Raw genomic sequence first — 23,677 nt, 5'->3', positions numbered from 1 at the left:
CGGTGTACACATGTTATACACCATACATGTGATCAGCAGTATGGGGATATTTAGTAGTGGTTCGACCAGATGAGTGGGAGTTCTTTGTTTCTTCAGTCCTGTTAGTTTTGTCGTATCACCTAATATTTTGGATTTAGCATTCACTTATCAGGGAGACCATGTACTGTTTGTCTCTTTGCTCTTGGCTTACCTCGTTCAACATGATTCCTTCTAGCTCCATCCATTTCCCTGCAAATGCCATTATTTTGTCATTTCCAATGGCTGCATAATATTCCATTGTGTATAGATACCACAATTTTTGGATCCATTCATCTGTGGTGGGGCATCTGGGTTGTTTCCATATCCTAGCTATTGTGAACAGTGCTACAATAAACATGGAGGCCCACCGTAGTTTACACAAAAGCCCTGAGTTTGAGCCAGGTGCCATTGGCTCATGCAGCCTGGGCAGGAAAGTTGTGAGACACACAGCTGGAAGTAGAACTGTGGCTCTTATGGTAGAGGGCAAGCCTTGAGCAAAAAAGTTAAGGGAACATGCCTAGACCCTGAGGTTTTTTTTTATTAGTTTGTTTTGTTTTGTTGGTTGTTTTTTTTTTTAGTCATGGGGCCTGAGCTCTGGGCCTGGGTGCTGTCCCTCAACTCTTCAGCTCAAGGCTAGCACACTACCACTTGAGTCACAGTGCCACTTTCAGATTTTTTTGCCTATGTGGTGCTGAGGAATCGAACCCAGGGCCTCATGCATGCAAGGCAAGCGCTCTACCACTGAGCCACCTTCCCAGCCCCCAGGCTCTGAGTTTTAAGTCACACACACACACACACACACACACACACACACACACACACACACACACACACACACACACACACAAGCCCTGAGTTCTTCCTTCAAAGATAGGACACATTTGAGCTATAATCTGACCCTACTTGTTAGAAAAGTAATATTGAGTATCAGAGCCTGGGTGACAAAAGCCAGGTTTCAGAAAGATGGGTAGACAGTCTGGAACCATGTCTTTTGACCTTCACAACTACAACTAACAGGATGAAGCTGAACAGCTTAGAGCATAATTAACAAACCAGGGATCTGAAGCCCATCTTTATTGGATACTTGTAACTGGCTAGTCAAGGTAAAAGAACTCTTGATGTGCTGGGAAGGTGGCTCAGTGGTAGAGTGCTTGCCTTGCATGCATGAGGCCCTGAGTTCAATTCCTCAGCACCACATAAGCAAAAAGAAAAAAGCCGGAAGTGGTGCTGTGGCTCAAGTAGTAGAGCGCTAGCCTTGAGCTGAAGAGCTGAGGGACAGCACCCAGGCCCAGAGTTCAGGCCCCACGACCAGACACCTCCCCCCCTCCCATAAAAAAAGAACTCTTGATTAGTCAGGCACCAGTGGCTCACACCTGTAATCTTAGCTGCTCAGGAGGCTGAGATCTGAGGATCATGGTTCAAAACCAACCCAGGCAGGAAAATCTGTGAGACTCTTATCTCTAATTAACCACCAGAAAACTGGAAGTGGTGCTGTGACTCAAGTGGCAGAGCGCTCACCTTAAGCTGAAGAGCTGAGGGACATTGAATTGAATGTCTGGGCTAAGGCCCAGAATTCAAGTCCCATGAGGGGGGATGGGGGTGGGGGGGAGAGGGGAGAACTCGACTTTATTTCAGCTTGTTGTGTAGAATCACATTAGAAAATATATTACAGGTGCTTACACCTGTAATCCTAGCTACTCAGGAGGCTGAGATCTGAGGATTGCGGTTCAAAGCCAGCCAGGGCAGGAAACTCTGTGAGACTCATCTACAAGAAACCACTCAGAAAACTGGAAGTGGCTCTGTGGCTGCAGTGGTAGAGCACTGGCCTTGAGCTGAAGAGCTGAGGGATAGTGTCCAGGCCCAGAGTTCAAACCCCAAGACCAACAAAAAAAAAAAAAAAAGAAAGAAAGAAAAGAAAAGAAAAATAAAGAAAATATAACCTGAGCTGGGCCCTGCTACTCAGGAGGCTAAGATCTGAGAATTGTGATTCAAAACCAGCCCAGGAAGAAAAGTCCCCATGAGACTCTTATGTTCAATTAACCACTCAAAAACCAGAAGTAGAGCTATGGCTCAAAGTGGTAGGGCTGTAGCCTTGAGTGAAAGAGCTCAGGGACAGTGCCTAGGTCCTGAGTTCAAGCCCCACAACTGTGAAACAGAGAAAGAAATCATAACCTAGTATAGTTACTCCTCCCCTCCCCTTCTCTCCCTTCCTTTTCCCTCCCTTTTCTTCAGTCTTGCTATGTAGCCCAGGCTGGCCTCAAACTTATTTTCTTCTTGCCTCTTCATACAAGTATACACCACTATGCCTAGTTTTTCTTTTCTTTTCTTTTCCTTTCTTTCTTTCTTTCTTTCTTTCTTTCTTTCTTTCTTTCTTTCTTTCTTTCTTTCTTTCTTTCTTTCTTTCTTTCTTTCCTTTTCTTTTTCTGTCTTTTTGTTGTTGTTGTTTGCCAGTTGTGGGGCTTGAACTCAGGCCCTGGGTACCATCCCTGAGCTTCTTTTGCTCAAGGATAGCTACCTGAGCCACAGCACCACTACTGGCTTTTTATGTTTATGTGGTACTGAAGAGCCAGGGCTTCATGTATCCTCGGTAAGCACTCTACCACTAAGCCACATTGCCAGCCCTTAGCTAGTATTTTTAAATTCTCAATTTTTTTTTTTTTTTTTTTTTGGTTCGGTTGTGGGGTCTGAACTCTGGGCCTGGGTGCTGTCCCTCAGCTCTTCAGTTCAAGGATAGCACTCTACCACTTGAGCCACAGCGCTACTTCCGGCTTTTTTTTTCTTATGTGGTGCTGAGGAATCGAACGCAGGGCCTCAGGCATGCAAGGCAAGCGCTATAGCACGGAGCCACCTTCCCATGCCCAATTCTCAATTTTTTTTGTGCATTTGCTCATTTCTCTTCTCAAGTTCTAATTTCCCCCCTTCTAGCCTACTGCTGAATATTTTTTAAAAACATTTTAAAATTGTTATTATAAAGGTGATGAACAGGCCTGGGAAGGTGGCTCAGTGGTAGAGTGCTTGCCTTGCATGCATGAGGCCCTGGGTTTGATTCCTCAGCACCACATCAACAGAAAAAGCCAGAAGTGGCACTGTGACTTAAGTGGCAGAGTACTAGCCTTGAGCTGAAGAGCTGAGTGACAGTGCCCAGGCCCAGAGTTCAAGCCCCATGGCTGAACCCCCTCACCCCCACAAAAAAAAAGGTAATGTACAGAGGTGTTATAGTCACATAAGTCAGGTATGAATACATTTCTTTTTGGACAATGTCACCCTTTTTCCTCCCAGTTTTTCCCTCTGGTCCCCACACATAAGTTGTATAGTTCCATTTCAACATAGTGTCTAGTGAGTACCACTACTTTATATGCTCACCCTTTATTTTTACATTTACTGAAATTTGGCTGGGTACCAGTGGCTTATGCTCATAATCCTAGTTAGGCTGAGATCTTAGAATCATAGTTCAAAGCCAGCCCAGTCAAGAAAGTCTGTGAATCTCTTATCTCTAATTAGAAAAGGCCAGGAGTGGAGCTGTGGTTCAAGCAGTACAACACCAGCCTTAAGCGAAAAACTAAGGGACAACCCTCTACCAACCTCAGTACCAGCAAAAAAAAAAAAAAAAAGTCTTTGGGTTTTTTTTTTTTTTGGAATGCCTAGTCTTGAAATGACAGACTTCTGTGATAAAGGAAATGATTTTTATCAACTACTATCTGCTAGTGTGTTTTTGTTATTTTCAAAAACATTCTTCCAGCTTGCTATCATTTAATAGCTGAGGTAACTGAGGTTTTATAGAAATCAAGTAATTTGTCAAATGTTACACAGTAACAAAGCAAGGACTTGAAGCCAGTTGTCAGTGGTCTATGCCTATAATCCTAACTACTGTGGAGGCTGAGATTTGAGGATTGCAGTTATAGCCAGTCCAGACAGTAAAATCTGTGAGACTTTGTTCTCCAATTAAACATATATACACACAAAATGCAGAAGTGGAGCTATGGCTCAAATGGCAGAGTGTTAACCTTATGTTAAAAAGTTCAGGGACATTGTCCAGGCTTTGAGTTCAAGCTCCAGTACTGGCACAACTACAACCCCCCTCCCCCACATACACACGCAGAGCAATGACTTGGAGTTCTATGTAAAGCTTCCTCTTCCTTGCACAAGAACAATGGCTCTTAAACTTTGATGAGCCTTAGAATCACCAATAAAGCCCATAAAACACAGATTGCTCTGAACTCACAAAGTTCAGAATCCGATAGGGCTGGGTGTGGAGCCCAAGGATGTGCTGCTGGTCTGACTAAACACAATGTTCTTCTTCCTCCTCCTCCTCCTCCTCCCTCCTCCTCCTCCCTCCTCCTCCTTCCTTCTTCTTGCCAGCCCTGGGGCTTTAACTCAGGGCACTGTTGCTGAGCTCCTTCATTTGAGCTACAGCTCCACTTCTGGATTTTTTTTGTGGTTAATTGGTGATAAGACTCTCATGGACTTTCCTACCGAGGCTGGCTTTGAACTGTAATCCTCAAATTTCAGCCTTGTGAGAAGACTAGCTAGGACTACATAGGATTACAGGTATGAGTCATCAGTGCCTGGCCTCCATTTTCCTTTCATTCCCAAACCAGAAGGACAGATGTCATCACACATCAGCTGTTTGCAAGGCATTTCAGTTCTCCGTTGTGCCTTTCTACTTGTTACCATTCACAGTGGGTTTGTCAGGTCAGTGCGCTGTTCTGAAAAGATGACCATATGAGAGCTCGTGTGTCTTCCCGTCTGGCTTCATGACCCGAATGCTAGCTACTCCCAGGCTATCTGAGAATCAAGGTTCAAAGCCAGCGAGAAAGTCCATGAGACTCTTATCTCTAACTAAACACCAGAAAACCAGAAGTGGAGCTATGGCTCAAAGTGAGCTATGGCAAATAGCTCAAGAGTAGCATCAAGGCCTTGAGTTCAAGCCCCATGACCAACACCCCTTCTCCAAGAGACAAACAAACAAAAACACCTCTGGCTGCTTAAGGTCAGAAGACAGAGAATAGAGACAAAAACCTGTCAGGGGCAATGTCCTTTCTTGTTCCTTGACTACAGCTGCAGTTGCATACTCATGCTGACTGCATCCCCCCAGTGTTGGCTAAGCCAGAACCTGATCACACTGACAACTGTATAAAGATAACAAAAAGAATGATCACAGACACCAAGAAGATGTATTTTCCTTGAATCTGTTCTACAGATTTAAAAGAGGGGGGAAAAAAAAGCTCAATTAGTGGGAGAGGAAGGAGGCCAGTTCAAAATCACTTAATTCAGAATCTGCTGTGTAATTGCTGCAGTAGCTCAGATGTGACTTGAGCATCCTTAGCTCTGGGATTTGGTGACCAGGTTCCCAAGAGAGAATGACACAGCATAGGGAATAGCAGCTTGCTTTGCTTTGCAGATAGCAGAGATGTAAAAGTCCTTGTTGAGGTCACTGGTGCTGAGATAGTCTTAATAATTTAAACAGACACGGGCAACTTCTGTGTAAGCCAGGCAGCCCTAGGGATAAAGAAAGGGAAGAAAAGGAGCAAATTGAAAGCAGGAAGGGCAGAGTGTAGCTAGATGTCATCTGCCAAGTAGTCCTTACCTTTATGTAGAAAGCTTTTTGTTTGTATGTGTGCTGGTACTGGGACTTCAAGGCCTAAATGATGATGTCCCTTAGGCCCTTAGGTTTTTTTTTTTTTTTTTTTCCTCACTGAAGGCTAGTGCTCTATCATTCACTTGAGCCACAGCTCTACTTTCTGCTTCTTCTTCTTTTTTTTATTGTGAAAATACTGTACAGAGGGGTTACAATTACATGGGCAAGATAGTGAGTACATTTCTTATCAAGCATTGTAGCCTCCTCCTTTGTTTACCCTTCCTATCCCTTCCCATCCTCCCTCCCTACTTTCTGCTTCTTGGTGGTTATTTGGAGATAAGAGTCTTACGGACTTTCCTTCCTAAGCTGGTTTAGAACCTCAATTCTCAGATCTCAGTCTCCTAAGCAGCTAGGATTACAGGTGTGAACTAATGATACCTAGCTAGCTTTTGACTGTTTTGAAAGCATTTTCATAGATATTAACTCATGCACAGAGGTGAATATTATTATCAGTATTAAGCAAGGTATAGAGTATTATACTGAGTTAGCTTGTTTATTAAGTTCAACTGGGCACTGCTGACATGCCAATAATTCCAGTTACTCCAGCGGTGAACATCAGGAGGACCATTGTTTGAGGACAGCACAGGGAAAATGTTTGTGAGATCCTATCTCAGCTAATAGCTGGGTACAGTGGTATACCTCTGTATATACAGCAGGAAGTATAAATAAGGAAACTGGCCTGGGGAAAGACACAGGTGGACCCATTGCAACAATGAAAGGTACTAGATGCTATGTCAAAAAACGAACTTCACAACTTTGGCCGGAGGGGAGAGGGAGAGATGGGAGGGCAGGGAAGGTAAGGGGAAACAAAGGAGGAGGCAACAATGCTTGATAAGAAATGTACTCATGGGCTGGGAAGGTGGCTCAGTGGTAGAGTGCTTGCCTTGCATGCCTGAGGCCCTGGGTTCGAGTCCTCAGCACCACATAAGCAAAAAACGAAAAAAGCTGGAAGTGGCGCTGTGGCTCAAGTGGTAGAGCGCTAGCCTTGAGCTGAAGAGCTGAGGGACAGCGCCCAGGCCCAGAGTTCAGGCCCCACGACCGGACCCCCCCCCCCAAAAAAAGAAATGTACTCATTACCTTGCTCATGTAATTGTAACCCCTCTGTATGGTACTTTCACACTAAAAAAAAATTAATAATAAAAAAATCAACTATCTAAAACATAACCAGAGAATAAAGGGCTAGAGCATGGCTAACAAGCTCAAAGCCCTGAGTGCAAATCCATAGTGAAAAAAAAAAAGCAAAGAAAAAACTAAAGAGAGTAGGTCCAGCTATCTAATAAACATACCAGACACAAGTGCCAAAGAAAACAGTGGGAATGTGGCTCAGTGGTAGAGTGCTTGCCTAGTATACATGAAGCCCTGGGTTCAATTCCTCAGTACAACAAAAACAGAAAAAGCCAGAAGTGGCGCTGTAGCTCAAGTAGTAGAGTGTTAGCCTTGAACAAAAGAAGCTGGGGGACTGTGTCCAGACCCTGAGGTCAAGCCCCATGACAGGCAGAAAGAAAGAAAGAAAGAAAGAAAGAAAGAAAGAAAGAAAGAAAGAAAGAAAGAAAGAAAGAAAGAAAGAAAGAAAGAAAGAAAAAGAGAGAGGGAGAGAGAGAGAGAGAGAGGGGGGGGAGAGGGAGGAAGGAAGGAAGGAAGGAAGGAAGAAAGAAAGGGAGAGAGAGAGAGAGAGAGAAAGAAAGAAAAGAAAGAAAGAAAGAAAGAAAAAAGAAAGAAAGAAAACATGGGGAAGTGGGTAATGGTAGCACCCATTTGTAATTCCAGATACTGAGGAGATGGAGGCAGTATGATCACAAGTTTGGGGATATCTTGGGAAAAGTTATTGAGATACTATCTTTGAAACAAACTATGAGCAAAGGGCTGTGTAGGAGGTGGTGGTGGTTCATGGCTCCTCTTTTTATAAATAAATAATTTTATTGTTATAAAGCTGATATATAGAAGAGTTATAGTTACATAAGTCAGGTAATATGTACATTTTTTTTTTTTTTTTGGGCCCGGTCGTGGGGCCTGAACTCTGGGCCTGGGCGCTGTCCCTCAGCTCTTCAGCTCAAGGCTAGCACTCTACCACTTGAGCCACAGCGCCACTTCCGGCTTTTTCTTTTTGCTTATGTGGTGCTGAGGAATCGAACCCAGGGCCTCAGGCATGCAAGGCAAGTGCTCTACCACTGAGCCACCTTCCCAGCCCTATGTACATTTGTTTTTGGGTGATGTCACCCCTTCCCTTGCTGTCAAGTCTTAAGAGGATTTGCCTAGAATGTGTAATGCCCTGGGTTCAATCCTCAGCACAGTATAAAGGCCAAACCATTTCTTTGTTTCTTTCTTTTTTTGGGGGGGGGGTCTGGTCGTGGGGCCTGAACTCTGGGCCTGGGCGCTGTCCCTCAGCTCTTCAGCTCAAGGCTAGTGCACTACCACTTGAACCACAGCGCCACTTCCGGTTTTTTTCTTTTTGCTTATGTGGTGCTGAGGAATCGAACCCAGGGCCTCAGGCAGGCAAGGTAAGTGCCCTACCACTGAGCCACCTTCCCAGCCTCCATTTCTTGTTTCTTTTGTATGTTCTTCCTCCTGTGGTATATCACCTGTTGTCACTGTATTTGATTTTGGTGCCCTGGTACTGAATATGTGTTTATCTGAATTAGGGAAAGGAAGAGGAACAACAGAGTGGTGAGACAATGGACAAGGGGGAACCAACGCCACAGTGATATTCACAAGACATCATGTTGGAAATGATCTGTACAGTTTTGGGGGTGATTTGAGGGGAGGGAAAGCAGGATAAAAATGAAGGGGTAACAAGTTTGACAAGAGGGGCTGGGAAAGTGGCTCAGTGGTAGAGTGTTTGCCTTGCATGCATGAGGCCCTGGGTTTCATTCCTCAGTACCACATAAGCAGAAAAAGCTGGATGTGGTGCTGTGTTCAAGTGGTAGAGTGCTAGCCTTGAGCTAAAGAGCTGAGGGACAGCACCCAGGCCCAGAGTTCAGGCCCCATGACCGACCAAAAAAAAAAAAAAAGTTTGACAAGAAATGTACTCACTATCTTACTTATGTAACTGTAACCCCTATATATATCACTTTGACAATAAAAAAAGAAAAAAAGCCAAACCAAAGCACACCAAAACAAAAACAGATGAAGATAGGACAGATATTCATTTACATACACTCATGTACATACATACATATACATATACACACCACCTATATATATGTATTATGGAATATTATATGTCCATAAAGAAAAATCATGTCTTTTCCAGGAAAATATATGCAAATGAAGGACATCATATTGAGTGAGACAAGCCAAGACCCAAATATCTCAAGATGCTGGTAGTTCAAGCCTATAATTCTAGCTACTCAGGAGGCTGAGATCTGAGGATCATAGTTTGAAACCAGCCTGGACAGTAAAGTCTTTTATCTCCAAGTAAATACAAAATGGAAAAAGCTGGAAGTGGAGCTATGGCTCAAGTAAGGGATAGCACCCAGGCCCCTGCTAAATTCAAGTTCCAGTACTAGAGTGCACACACACACACACACACACACACACACACACACACACACACACACACACACACAGTCATGTTTTCACTCATATGGGGAAACTAAATATTAAAGACATAATATATATTTGTGAACATCTACATACATACATATCCACATACATGATTATTTATATGAATAAAATATGTGAGAAAAACTTTCATTTTTTTTGTCGGTCATGGGGCTTGAACTTGGCCTGAGTGCTGTTCCTCAGCTCTTCAGTTTGAGGCTAGTGCTCTACCACTTGAGACACAGCACCACTTCCAGTTTTCTGGTGGTTTATTGGGACAAGAGTCTCAGCCAGATGGCGGTGGCTCATGCCTGTAATCCTAGCTATTAAGGAGGCTGAGATCTGTGGATCACGGTTCAAAGCCAGCCCAGGATGGAAAGTCCATGAAATTCTTATCTTCAATAAATCACCAGAAAACCAGAAGTGGCGCTGTGGCTCAAGTGGTAGAGTGCTTACCTTGAGCTAAAGAGCTGAGGGACAATGCCTCGGCCTATAGTTCAAGCCCCATGACTAACAAAAAAAAAAAGAGAGAGAGAGAGAATATTACCTAGAAATGTCTCATGGACTTTCCTGCCTGGGCTGGCTTTGAACTGTGATCCTCAGATCTCACCCTCCCAAGTAGCTAGGATTACTGGGGTGAGCCACTGGTGGTTGGCCTAAAAACTGTCTTTTCTATTAAACTGTATTGCTTAAAGGTTGCTGCTTTGGCTTGGTGGCTTGACTCTTGTTAAGAAAATGAGGAACTGCTTTGGGGTAAGAAAGAATTTGTAAAATGTAAGGTTTGTCCTTTTTGAGATGGAATCAGGACATGCCCCAGACAATACAAAAAATTGCTGAGGATATGGGTAGATTTTGAGATTACTTGTGAACTGTTATCCTTATTTCTAAGTCACCTATGTAAATACTTTTTTTTTTTTTTTTGCCAGTCCTGGGGTTTGGACTCTAGGCCTGGGCACTGTCCCTGAACTTCTTCTGCTCAAGGCTAGCACTCTACCACTTGAGCCATAACACCACTTCTGGATTTTTCGGTGTATGTGGTACTGAGGAATTGAACGCAGGGCTTCATGCATGTGAGACAAGCACTCTACCACCAAGCCACATTCCCAGCTCTGTAAATATATTTGATCCTATTCAGACTAGCTACCTGTGACCAGATTGTGAACATGAGCTCAACCAATCTGAGAAGCAGAGCCTGCTGGGTTAGGAATAAATACCTGAGCACACAGCCTGTTCTGTGTGCTTGTTGGCTGATGATACTCCCTTCTGCACAGAAGTAAATTTTGCCTTCCTGAGACAATTCTTTTCATGTCTATTGTTGTGACTCCAGTGGTTCTTGGGCAGCATATTTATAACACATAGAACCTGAATTGAACAAAGAGACCACTTAGGAGAAGGGGAAAAAGAAATATATAGCAAGTATAGATGAAAATAGTGTAAAGAACCTTAGTGAAAGCTGCTGATAGAAAGATGGGGGTGGAGAAAGAGAAAGAGACTGGGAGGGGTCCTAGTGGGAGGGGGACGGGAAAAAGCAAGATGAAGGTGATTGAATATAATCAAAATAGATTTGCAACTATAAAAGTAGAACAATGAAACTTTTTGAAATTGTTTTAGGGCAGCCAGGAAGGGAACAGGGAGAGTGACAGAAGAGAAGAAATTTAACGGAAGACATTATAAATATGTGTGTAAGTATAACAATGAAATTCCTGTGTAACTAATGCAGGCCAATTAAAAAAAAAACGTAACTGGCTGGAATAACAATGAAAAGGAAGCATTGGGAAAAAGGACTGTTCTCAAGCATGGAGCCAGCACCCACCCTACTTCACATTTCATCACAATGAAGGGTGCGTGTCATCTCTGAGAGTGCTGGGCAGATGCACGCAGAAGAGAAACACCTGTGTCAGAGGAAGCAGAAGAGAGCTAAGGACCCACACTCCATAATCCACCCACTTTGGTAGGCACTACATTAATCCCTTTGTGAGGATCCAGCTCCATGACCTCTCATCATCTCCCTCTTCAGGGTTCTATAACTTATCATCAATGTTACATTAGAAATTAAGCGTCAAGATGAGTTTTAGTGGGGATAAACCACATCTAAACCATTGTAGCCAGGTAAACAAAACATCCAGAAATGAGAGCAATATGGGCTGGGAAGGTGGCTCAGTGGTAGAGCACTTGCCTTGCAAGCCTGAGGCCCTGGGTTCGATTCCTTAGCACCATATAAGCAAGAAGAAAAAAGCTGGAAGTGGCGCTGTGGCTCAAGTGGTAGAGCGCCAGCCTTGAGCTGAAGAGCTGAGGGACAGTGCCCAGGCCCAGAGTTCAGGCCCCACAACCGGACCCCCCCCCAAAAAAAAAAAAAAACAGAAATGAGAGCAATAACCATATAGTTACAATCAAGGGAACATCTTTCCTTCCATACTGATGAAAATAATGTTGGCTTGTTGGCATCTTACTTTTTACGTATTTGTTCGTTTGGTCATTCTTACACTCACCATCACATATTGAATTATTCCTGGTTGTTTATCATTCTGCTTAGTGGGCTTTGGGCATGTAGAAATGAGCCAAGAAATATGTACTGGATTCTACCATGCGCCTCAGAGTGTTCTAAGTGTTGGTGACACATATATATATATATTTTTTTAATCTGGTGATTTGTTAATTAGAACAAAAGGCATGAGATGTTTAAATCAGCTCAGAGTAAGCCAACTGCAAAAGCGGTCCTATTTTTTTATGCTAGTACTGGGCCTTGAACTAAAGGTCTGGTCACTCTCTCAGCTTTTTTACTCAAGGCTTGTGCTCTACCAGTGCAGCCACAACTCCACTTTTAGCTTTTTGGTGTTAAGTTGGAGATTCTCACAGACTTGCCTGCCTGGGCTAACTTCGGACCACGATCCTCAGACCTCAGCCTCCTGAACAGCTAGCCACTAGTATCTGGCACGAAAAATGTCTTGATAGTCAGAGGGAGAGATGTATGACTTTGTATGTTATAAAGCAAGGTTAGTGATTGGGTATATTGTTTACTGTAAGATAGCCAAATTTGAAACTTTTTGTGTTCAAATATTATAGGAAAAAGGCATAGGAATATCAAGAAAGGTGGAGATTTGGGCAAGTTCACAGAGAACAAGGCAATTCCTTAATCCTTTTTTCCAATCATTCATCAAATTCCAAATTCCAGCAAGTTTTATAACTGAGCTACAAAGAGTTCTGCAATGATGGCTGGGATTGTGGCTTTGTGGTAGAGTTCTTGCCTAGCATGCATAAAGTCCTGGGTTCCATTCCTCAGTCCCACACAAACAGAAAAGGCTGGAAGTGGCGCTGTAGCTCAAATGGACTTGAGTAAAAGAAGCCTTTGGATAACAGGCAGCCAACTCTGGGGGCTTGGTTTGCTGTCTGAGTTGCTTCAGTGACATAAAATACTTGAAAACTGGAAAGAAAGTTTATGTTCCCTGATGCTTTTAATTATTTTTTTTTTTGGGGGGGTCTGGTCGTGGGGCCTGAACTCTGGGCCTGGGCACTGTCCCTCAGCTCTTCAGCTCAAGGCTAGCACTCTACCACTTGAGCCACAGCACCACTTCCAGCTTTTTTTTTTCTGCTTATGTGGTACTGAGGAATCGAACCCAGGGCCTCATGCATGCAAGGCAAGTGTTCTACCACTGAGCCACCTTCCCAGCCCTCTTAATTTTCTTTAATGAAAATAAAGACAATTTAGTACGTTTTTACTGTTTTGGTACTTGGGATCGAAACCAGGACGCCGCAGTTGCTAGGCTTGAGCCTTGCCACTGAGCTATGTCCCAGCCCAATTAAGTAATTTTTAAGAAAGCTGCTATTGACTTAAATTGGAGTTTAGGTGGTAGCGCCTCATTCATTCAGAGATATTAGATATTTGTTTGCAGGAACAAACATTGAACTAGTTAAGCAGTTCAGTCAAGTTTCCAACGTTCTCAGGTGTGCCCAGGCAAACTGGTTCACGTTTTAGGAGACTTTCTCTTCAAATTCTAATCGTGTATAGGGTACAGATGGTGTCATGCACTATTCCAAAACTTTCCATGAGATAACCTCACAAAAAAATCCTGGAATTGCCATCATCATTAGCACTTAACCTAGGGGAGCACTTAGGTTACAGAGGCAGAAATCTGGCTTCACAGGTTGAGGCTGCTCTTAGTGTTTGGGGTTGCTTTCCTAAACCAAGTGACTAATTGTTAAATTCTGAAAAACCAGTTTAATGAAAGATACCAATGGATCAAAAAGGCATGGCTAATGAACTTCATTATTGCGGACAGTTCCAGTGGTGTGGGTAGGCCCCTCAGAATAAGCTCCTAAAGCCACCCTTTTCTGGGGAGTCATGTGGGAGAGGGCCAGGCCTGCTAAAGAGAATGGCACTTGGGGGTTTCCTAGACAGGAAACCTCTAGCCCAGCGGCGGCATATGGAGTATGGGGGTGAGGTGGGAGAGTCTCATTTTCTGAAAAGACAAAATTTTTTTTTTTTAATTTGGGGCCTGGATAAGGGGGTTAAATGCCATTAGCTCTTCGTTTCATTTCAATCTTTCCAGCTTGTTCTAATTTTGCCTCTCCGGGGCTTTTCCTCCATATTATAAAATCTGCTGATGAGTCCCTCCTCGCTTGTTAATCCCTTCGGAGGTAGGTGGCAGCAAACCACGTTTCCAACACCGAACGAGCCTGTTTGCTCTCTTTCCAGCCAGGGTCCGCCGGAGGGCGTCTGGGAAGGGGTTAATCGGGCGGGCGGGTGGGGTGCCGGGAGCCGGGTTCACACCTTTCCCAGAGACCTCGGGCGGTGGGCGGTGGGCGGCGGCGGCGGCGGCGGCGCCGGCGGGGCCCGGGCGGGGCGGAGGCTGAGGCCTGACTCGTCGGCGAATAGCAGCGCGCTGCCCGCCCGGATTGGAGGCGCAGCATCACGCTGCCCTCGCCCTGGGGGGCGGGGGGGAGGGATGTAAACCTCGCCGGGCCGCAGCGGGCACCAGAAGGCTGTCAGCTCCTCCGGGAAAGCCAACTCATCTCCCCAGCTCCGAGCAGTCTACCCCGGCGGGCGATCGGCAGCGGTTGCCTGCCGCCACCTCGACCTCCGCAGCGCCCAGCGGCGGCTGCGGGAAGCGGAGGGAACCCGACGCGGACGCGGGCGGGGAGCCGGGGACCCGAGGAGCCGGGGACCCGAGGAGCCGGGGACCCGAGGAACCCGCGTCCGTCCGTCCGTTCGCACAGGCAGCGGGAGACGAGGGGCGGCGCGAGCCATGGCCGGGGACAGCGAGCAGACCCTTCAGAACCACCAGCAGCCCAACGGCGGGGAACCCTTCCTGATCGGCGTCAGCGGGGGCACGGCCAGCGGCAAGGTACGGCGGGGCCGCGCTCCCCTCCTTCCCTCCTCCCCGGCCCGGGCCCCGCGGCGGCGCATGTGGCCGCGGGCCGTGTCAGTTGCAGCAGCCACCGCGTGGCGCGCGCGCCTCGGCTCACGGCCGCGTCCTGGCTCTGGGGGGCGCCGCAGGATGGGGGCCCTGGATGGATGGCGGGGTGGGTAGGGATCGGCGAGCGGAGACCTGGGAGACCCGGGCCGTGGAGGGTCCTGGGGGGGGGGGGTACCTGGCCGCGATCTCAGGGCCGGCGCGCTCCCGGCGGCTGGAACTCGTGGCCAAGGTCCTGTGGGGGATGGGCAGCAAAAGCGGATGCTTTGCTGTTTTGCAAGTCCAGTGCTTGGAAGCCTTTCCTCTGTCTTCTCTCCCCCACTTCATAAGCCCCCCCCCCACCAACCCCCCGCCCCCCGTGCGCCCCTTCTCTCGGCCTCGTCCCGATCTGCTCGCCCCGCGGCGCAGACGGGCTGGCCAAGGGCGGAGCGAGCCGGGACGCCTGACCCCCGGAGGGTTGGCGAGGGTGGCGGGAACGCGCGAGGCGGCGTCCCCGGGGAAGGGGAGCCCATCTGGGGGATTGCAGGGCTTTCTGGGGGTAAAAACCCGCTAGGTGCGGCGACACTCCCGAGTGGATCGTTGGCGCTTCTGATCTCTCCTGATTGAAAGAGGAAATGTGGTTGGCTTCCTTGAGAAAGTTGTACTGGCTCGGTGCTCTTAGGCGTCTGCGTCTTAACGCGTCTTGACTCGAAGGAGAGGGTTCCCCGCGTGGGACTTTCTTTGCAGCCTCTTTGTTTTAAATCCGCGTGGCTGGAAGGGACGTCCGGTCGTAATCTCGTTTTTATTTGTGTTTTTCCCCCTCGCAGGTGAAGGGTGGAGCCCTCCCAGATGGTTCTTTTCTTTTACTGTCCTGTCTTTTCTTTAAGATGGGGCTTCTCGTTTCCCCTGCCGTTTAGAAGCCTCCGAGTTGACCCAGAGCTCGGGCCCCACGAGGGGAGCCAGCGGGAGCGGGGCGCTGCGTGCTGCCGGGCTGGGGAGGCGCAGTGATGCCCCCAGGGTTGGGGAGCGCGGAGCAGGAAGGCTGGTTGGCGCCATGAGGAGCCAGCCACGAGGTTTTGGCTTCCTTGGCTGACTCCTCCGTGGGCCCCTCCTCCATTTTGCTTTTATATTTTCCCCTCCACGCCTGGACTACTTTGGCACCGAGGGCCCAGACGCGATGGCTGGCGCTGTGGCCCTCCTTTCGTGATTTAGTTAATCTCATTCCTAGCTTCCGTTGATAGGAATTTGTGCTTTCTTGAGGGCTCTGAAGTTTATGTTCCATTTGATCCCTATCTCCCACCCCCCCCCCCCCAAGTAAATTTTGGAATGTGTTCTTTACTAGTTCTAGTAATTCAAAGCAAAACTAGGTGTCCTTCCAGGAAACTTTACCTATCTTTTTTTTTTAAAGAATTATTTCTGACCTGTTTTCCTAACATTCTTGTTGTATGGGGACCTTTTTTCTTCATTGCTGTATTCCCAGCTCTAGGCCTGGTGTATTTGTCTAGCCCTTCTATGAGGGAAAAGGAGTGGAGCATTTGGAAAGCGTGAACTTGATAATCTAAATAATTTAGTCACCACAGAAGCGAAAAGTGAGACAAAAAAAAGGTGAAATAGCTCCACTTTCCTTATTCCTGTTAACCTGTGGTCAGTTGGTAATGAGTATTCAATTTCCATATTACTTGCATATATGTGGAATGGGTGGTTGGTCACTTTGGGCCTTTATGGTAGTAGCTAATTCTTACAACAGAAAACAGCAGGGGACTTCCAACAAAGGAAGTGTTGGTTTGCTTGCAGTCTCAAAGCATGCTGTTCATTTTGGTAATATGATATAGTCTGTTACCATTTAAAAGTTTTATACACACTCATAGCCTCCTGTGAGTGTTAATGTAATCCCAGTACTAGGGAGGCTGAAGCAGGAGGATCAGGAGTTTAAGGCCCTTGTGGGCAAGTTCTAGGCTACTCTGTGTTATGTAGAAGACCCTCATCTAAAAAACAAAACAAAGCCTGGTGTGGGTAGCTTACATCTGTAATTCAAGCTACTCCAAAGGCTGAAATCCCAGGATAGCCATTCAAAGCTGGACAGGAAGTTTGTGAGACTCATCTTGAATTAAGCACCAAAGAGCCTGTAGTTCAAGTAGAGTACTAGCCATGAGAAAAAAAAAAAAGCTTAGGGACAGTAGTAGGCCCTGAGTTCAAGCCTTAGGACCAGCAGGACCAAATAACAACAGAACAAAATTTTAAGGAGAATTGAATGTGGTTATTTGGCTGTAGTTATATTTTGCCTTTATTATTCTGGCGTTAGTACCTTTCCACTGAGGAATGGAAGATTGTTTTCCCCTTTTGGTTGGTCAGCATGAATACACTACCTCCTGTGGTAGTGGTGCAGGAGGGGCTGGAAGGAAGGCAGGTTGATAATATTCTGGTTAAAGGAATTTGGCATAAGACAGGGTTAAGAGCATCGTTCACACCTGAGTTTTAGAGCTAGAAGCAACCTTAGCCTCTGAAGTACAGCAGTCATATCACCACTTGTTTTTGTTTTTGTTTTTGTCAGTCCTCGGGCTTGAACTCAGGGCCTGGGCACTATCCCTGAGCTTTTGCTCAAGGCTAGCGCTCAACCACTTAAGCCACCGTACCACTTCTGGCTTTTTCTGTTGATGTGGTACTGGGGAATGGAACCCAGGGCTTCATGCATGTTAGGCAAGCACTCTATCACTAAGCCACATTCCAAGCCCACCACTTTTTATTTTTGTTTTTGTTATTGCAGTGGGTCTCACCAAAGGGCTTACATGTGCACTGTCATCGTTGTAGAGGAGAAAAATGAGGCCTGAATTAGTAATGCATTGAAATCATGTAGTAAGTGGCAGAGCTAGGACTAGACCAGTGCTTCCTGTTGGTTTAAGAGCTAAGACCCAAGGCCACATAACAGATTTTTTTGTGGACTTGGAAATAGTTGTGAATGAATGTTTACAGGTTCTTTACCCAAAGGAACAGGAATGCAGGTTCCTTTGTAACTTTATGGATCTGGATTGATTTCTCCCCAACCTTTGGTCCTCTTTATGAGAAAAAGTAGTTCCCTTGAGTGGCGGAGCAATGGCAGCTCCATGTATTCAGCACATTTTAAGTTCATTTTGTAGGTGAAGATGAATTAGTGCTTTCCTGTAAACTTGGCTAGGCGGATATTGCAAATCATCATTAAAACTTAATTTAAAATGAGCTGGGGCTGGGTGCTGTTGGCTCACACCTATAATCCTAGCTACTCAGGAGGCTGAGATCTTAGGATCATGGTTCAAAGCCAGCTGCGGGTAGGAAATTCTGAGATTCTTATCTCCAGTTCACCACCAGAAAACTTTGAACGGTGGTTCAAAGTGGTAGTGCACTAGCCCTAAGCAGAAAAGCTTAGGGACAGTGCCCAGGCTTTGTTTAAAACCCCTTGTCCACCAAAAAAAAAAAAAAAAAAAAAAAAAGGCTGGTCTGGGAATATAACTCCTAGGTAGATTTCTTCCCTAGCACGAGGTTTGAATCCTAGGAAGTACTACAAAAGAGAAATAAAGATGGGTAGCGGATAGATGAAGAAACAGAAAATAAACCCAGAAAATGTGGTGGGTTGAAGAAGTTACTCTGCCCTACATCATAAAAGATTCTCAGCCAGGCTGATGGTTCAGGCCTTTAATCTTAGCTATTTGAGTAGAGTCAGGAGGATCTGGAGTTCTGGGCCAGTTTGGGTAAAGTAACAGTGGAAGAGGGGAATAAAATGCCCCAAGGCTGGGCGCTGGTGGCTCATGCCAGTAATCCTAGCTACTCAGGAGGCTGAGATCTGAGGATCATGGTTCAAAGCCAGCCCAGGCAGGAAAGGCCATGAGACTCCTATCTCCACTTAACCACCAGCAAGCCAGAAGTGGTGCTGGGCTCAAGTGGAAGAGCACTTGCCTTGAGATGAAGAGCTGAGGGATAGCACCCTGACTCAGAAGAAGTTCAAGCCCTACAATGGACCAAAAACATCAACAAAATGCCCCAAGACTCACCAGTGTTAAATTAACTTTGGTTGAATGTATATCCACGACTTTTAGGTTCCATTCCCGCTCTTCCTTTTGACTTTTGCTGTTGTCAGAGTGTGCTTCTTCCTTTATTTACATAGCCACTACGTTGTCTTCTTGGGGATAATTTCCTCCCATTACCAAGCATACAGATAAAAACAAAACAAAACAAAACAAAAAACTTATTGGAGGCTCAGATCTGAGGATCCCAGTTTGAAGTTAGTCTGAGCAGAAAATTCCAAGATTCTTATCTCCAGTTAACCACCAAAAAGCTAGAAGCGGAGGTGTGGCTCCAGTGAACCACTAACCAGCCTTGTGCAGGCAAAAAGCAAGTGGTTAATACACAGGTCCTTTATTTAAGCCCCAGTACCAGCACAAACAAAAAAACAAAAATAGAACAACCCCAAACCTTCAGCACAGTGTAAATCCTATTACCCACCAAGTGTGAGCCCTCTGTTTTCATACTGTGTCTTATCTGCCCTCATTGTTCTTGTCTCCTGGGTTGGTCTTTAGTACTTCTTAGTTATAAATTTTTTTCATCCTGAATTTTTTTTTCCAGTCCTGGGGCTTGAACAATAGGGCATGGGTACTGTTCCTGAGCCTCTTCCTGCTCAAGGGTTAGGGCTCTACCACTTGAGCCACAGTGCTACTTCCAGCTTTTTCTGTGTAGTTTATTGGAGTTAAGAACCTCAGACTTTCCTGCCTGGACTGGCTTCAAATCACCATCTTCAGATCTCAGACTCCTGAGAAGCGAGTAGCTAGGATTATAGGCGTGAGCCACTGACATCTGACCATCTGAATTATTATTTTTTCCTCTTTTGCTCCCATTTGGCTCCAGCAAATACCGAAATACTAGTTAAATGTTCAGGACCAAGGGAATAAACATTGATGGACATTAGAAAGGAAGTCTCTGTCTTTTTTTTTTTTTTTTTTTTGGGTCCTGTTGTAGGGCCTGAACTCTGGGCCTGGGCGCTGTCCCTCAGCTCTTCAGCTCAAGGCTAGCGCTCTACCACTTGAGCCACAGCGCTACTTCCGGCTTTTTTCTTTTTTGCTTATGTGATGCTGAGGAATCGAACCCAGGGCCTCAGGCATGCAAGGCAAGCGCTCTACCACTGAGCCACCTTCCCAGCCCCGAAGTCTCTGTCTTGAGTGTCTTACAGCTTATAAATGGCAGCCGTTGTTTTTCTTATCAAATTAATCATTGAAAAATTTCATTATCTCACCCCTTTCTAGGTGCCTAGGTAGGTGTCCTTGAAGCCAGCGAATGACAAAAGAGATGAATGAAGTTAGGAGACTTTTCACTTAGTGATACATATGATCTAGATTCCCCCCCCCCCTTTTTTTTGTCCCCCATCCCAACCCCTCCTCTGGTCCTAGGGCTTGAACTCCAGGCCTGGACACTGTCCCTGAGCTTTTTGTGTTCAAGGTTAGCACTCTTCCACTTGAGCCAGTTCCACTTCTGGCTTTTTGGTGGTTAATTGGAGATAAGAGTTTCTTGGGCTTTCTTGCTTGGGCTAGCTTTGAACTATGATTCTTAGATCTCAGCCTCCTAAGTAGCTAGGATTACAGGTATGAACCACAGTTGCCTGGCCTTAGAGTTTTCCTTCTAAACCTGTGCTACTTAGAAGTTTGTGCAAGCAGGGACTACTCCTTGTACGTATTTTTAGGGCGATTGGTCTGTGGATGAGTAATACAGGACAAAGAGACATTGCCATCCCCACAGAGGTGTGGATTGTCACCTCGTCTCCTTCAGCTTGACTGTGAGTCAGCATCTGCTTCTGGAGTGCTTCTGCATGTGTTCTGGACCACGCCACCTTGGCCTCCACGGCCCCATTCCTGGAACCTCAGCAGCCAGGTTACCTGGCTGGATTGCATATTCCATACCCTCCTGTCAGGTGCTCCCAGAAACCCGGAAACCTGGGACTGATTGGGTCCTTGAGCTCTGTTTTTCCAAGCAGGCACTGTATATTTGCCATCATTTCAAATTGCTGCCTTGGCTTGGAGGGCCCAGTGTGATATGGCCCTGCTGCCCTCCTCTCACTAGTCTCTTCCTTGTCCTCTATGCCAGCCCCTCCTGCTGCTTGGAAGGTCACATTACTTTCTCCTGCCCAAGGATGGCCGCACTGCTGTTCTGTCTAGTTCACTGTGTCACTATTGGGCTACGCCTAGCACAGCCCCTGGTGGGAGGAAGCAGCTGCTGCAGGTTCTGCTCTCTGGTGATTCCTCTCCCCTGCTGCCTTATTCACTTCAGACTGTTTCTTTGTTCCTTGTTTGGGTGTCTTTGAAGTGGTTTTTGATGCTCACTCTCCCTGTCTGGTCACCTCACTCACTGTACAACGTTTGCTTGGTTTGGGTCTTAGGCTTGATGCTATTTCTTTGTTGAGTCTTGCTTTTATGAGTTCTATGATGCAGACAGACAGATTGTCCTTGGCAAGTCCTCTGCTGAAGACCAGACCTTTTTTGCTAGGAAGCTCTGTGATGGCTCTAGTTCAATTGTTCAGGGTCTTGAAGTCATTTAGGCATATATATCTTGCTTTTAAAAATCAATAGAAAGGCAGGCTTGAGAGTATACTTATCCTCTCCAAATATGTATACTGGTCCTTGGAACTCTTTTTTTTTAAATCATTAAGCCAATTTGTCATTAAAGCATGTAATATCTCCATCCATCATATAGACCCTATTTGTGAATTTTTTATAAGCATAACTCATATATCATAAAAATAGGGATTAGGAAAGGTTGAAAATAGCAAAAACATTTAGAAAAATGATTTATTCAACAATATGAACCCACGTGGTTCTTATTAATGTATTTGTGATTAAAATGTTGAATATTTGGTGATTCTTAGATGAATTCTTGGTGTGTAAGGCTAAATCTTTGGGTCTAAGTTAAGTTTAGATTTTGATTTTAATGACATTTGAAAAACTTATCCCATAAAAAGATCCAAGTAGAACAGTCATTCCTATTTCTTATCAAGTCATGTTCCCATCCCCCAATTATGCAGTGGCTTTTGTTAGAAACCTGCTCGAACACTTTTTGTTTTTAGAACTTTTTACTTTTTTCCCCATGTATCAGTTGTTTTTGCTACCATTTAAAGCCATAATAGTAGATAAAAATCCATTGAAAATAGCACTGGGACTATTTTAAAAATAGGTTAGAAAACTATTTTACAAGTAAAAGTGTTTCTGTTTAAGAGGGTTAGAAGTTATACATTTTTTTTGGCAGCATGTTGAAACATCTGAATGCAGATTTTACAGATAGTTGGATGACTTTTTTTTTTTTTTTGGCTGTGGGGCTTGAACCTCAGGATTTGGGCACTGTCCCTGAGCTTCTTTGCTCAAGGCTTGTGCTCTACCACTTTGGGCCACAGTGCTACTTCTAGTTTTCTTGTGGTTAATTGGAGATAAGAGTCTCATGAGCTGGGTGCTAGGGGCTGTTTTCTTACACTTGTAATTCTAGTTACTCAGGAGGTTGAGATCTGAGGATCACAGTTAGAAATCAGCCCAGGCAGGAAAGTTCATGAGACTCTTAGCTTCAATTAACCACAGAAAAATCTGGAAGTGGAGCTGTGGCTAGAGCGCTAGCCTTGAGCAAAAGGAGATCAGAGACATTGCCCAGGCCCAGAGAATTCAAGCCCCAGGACGGGAAGGGGAGGCGAGGGGGTGGGGGGTGGGGGTGGGAGCCCAGGCTGGTCTTGAATTGCCAGCCTCAGATCTCAAACTTCCCAAGTAGCTAGGATTATCCATGTGAGCCCTTGGTGCCCAGCCATAACACTTTTTTTTTAAAGGTAATTTTTTAATTCACTTACTTAATTGCTTCTTATAAAACTATTTAAAAGTTTCATGACTTTCTGTGAATGCTTACATGATTTAACCATCTTATTCTGTACTTTACAGGGCAAGTGACTAGAAGTATTTTTTTCCTGTCTTGTGGCTTTAATTAGTCCTTTTGTTTGTGTGGGTGTGTCCCTTTGGGAATGTTGTTTCTTGCTGTGGAATCCCTGTTTTCTTTTTCTTTCTTTCTTTCTTTTTTTTTGGTGCCAGTACTGGGGCCTGAACTCAGCTTGGGCTCTGTACCTGAACTTTATGACTCAAGGCTAGTACTCTACCACTTGAGCTACCCCTCCACTTTTGGCATTTTGGTTAATTGGAGATAAGAGTTTCATGAATTTTCCTTTTCAGACTGGCCTTGAAACAGTATCCTCAGATCTCAGCCTCCTGAGTGGAATCTTTGTTTTTAGTGAATTTTTTTCTCACCTAGGTAACCTTGATAATGTTTCCTTTTATGCTTTTTCCTGTCTTTTTTGGCTAGTTGTGGGAAGCCTTCCCTGCCTGGCTTAGGGTTTCCTTCTCTGTTGCTGAAGCATCCTGAACAGACTCAGTTCCAAAGTTCTTTCCTTTCTGAGGAGGGGTAATGCTGTGCTTGTGTGGCCTGCCTTCTCCAGGCTTAGCTCTCAGGGATCAGGGAATCAGTTGGTTGTCTGAGGCTAGCACATGGTCACAACCATTTCAATAATCACGTTCTTCCACAAACTTCACAACTTATAGGAACTTGAACATGATCAGTGCTTCATTCTAATTTACTCTTTGTGCTCCTTCTGCAATCTTTGCCATCTCAGTTGATGTAACATTTTCTTCTAGCAGCTCAGGCCTGAAACCCTAGGGTTACCTTTGACTACTATAGTCTTTCATTTGCATTCAGTCCCTTAGGGAATTTTAGATTCTTTACCTTTACAACCTAGCCACAATCTGACTGAATTCTCTTCCAGTGTTCCAACTCTGGTCCAAGCCACCATCATCGTCATTGTCATAGTAGGGAATGGAACATCCTGACCTTCCTTTCTCTCTTTCCTTCCTCCTTTACACTGCCTCCTTCCTTCCTCCCTCCTCAGCTATCCTTGTCCTTACGCATTCTATCCTCATCATAGCAGTCTGAGTGAAACCTGTCAAAATGGCAGTTGGATTATATATCCCTCCTCTGTTTTATTGAAAACTTAGCTGTGTCTTCACATTTTACTCCCTCATAAAAGCCTAAGTCTTTGGCTGGGTGTGGTAATGTA

At 45.3% G+C, this 23,677-nt stretch overlaps 1 protein-coding gene and 1 long non-coding RNA gene across 3 annotated transcripts in view; one reads left to right on the top strand and one right to left on the bottom strand.

The window, feature by feature from the left end:
* Positions 1-5,229: 5,229 nt before the first annotated feature.
* On the bottom strand, positions 5,230-14,924 carry LOC138835698 (uncharacterized). The gene is made up of 3 exons (XR_011374702.1): positions 14,786-14,924; positions 10,411-10,558; positions 5,230-5,517 (listed from the first exon to the last, which is right to left on the bottom strand). It is a non-coding gene; the product is annotated as an uncharacterized lncRNA (long non-coding RNA).
* Positions 14,165-23,677, top strand: part of Uck2 (uridine-cytidine kinase 2) — a 143,756-nt gene continuing 134,243 nt past the window's right edge. The window contains exon 1 of one of the 2 annotated variants that reach the window (XM_070034183.1): positions 14,165-14,538. In XM_070034183.1, coding sequence (XP_069890284.1) covers positions 14,440-14,538 — 99 coding nt within the window. In that variant the 5' untranslated portion in view covers positions 14,165-14,439. The remainder of the gene's footprint in view (positions 14,539-23,677) is intronic. The other variant, XM_070034182.1, reaches the window with a different exon arrangement.

This window comes from Dipodomys merriami, unplaced genomic scaffold, assembly GCF_024711535.1.
Source record: "Dipodomys merriami isolate MVZ:Mamm:240054 unplaced genomic scaffold, mDipMer1.0.p SCAF_24, whole genome shotgun sequence".
NCBI classification, from domain to species: Eukaryota; Metazoa; Chordata; class Mammalia; order Rodentia; family Heteromyidae; genus Dipodomys; species Dipodomys merriami.
This window is presented reverse-complemented; position numbering and strand designations above follow the sequence as displayed.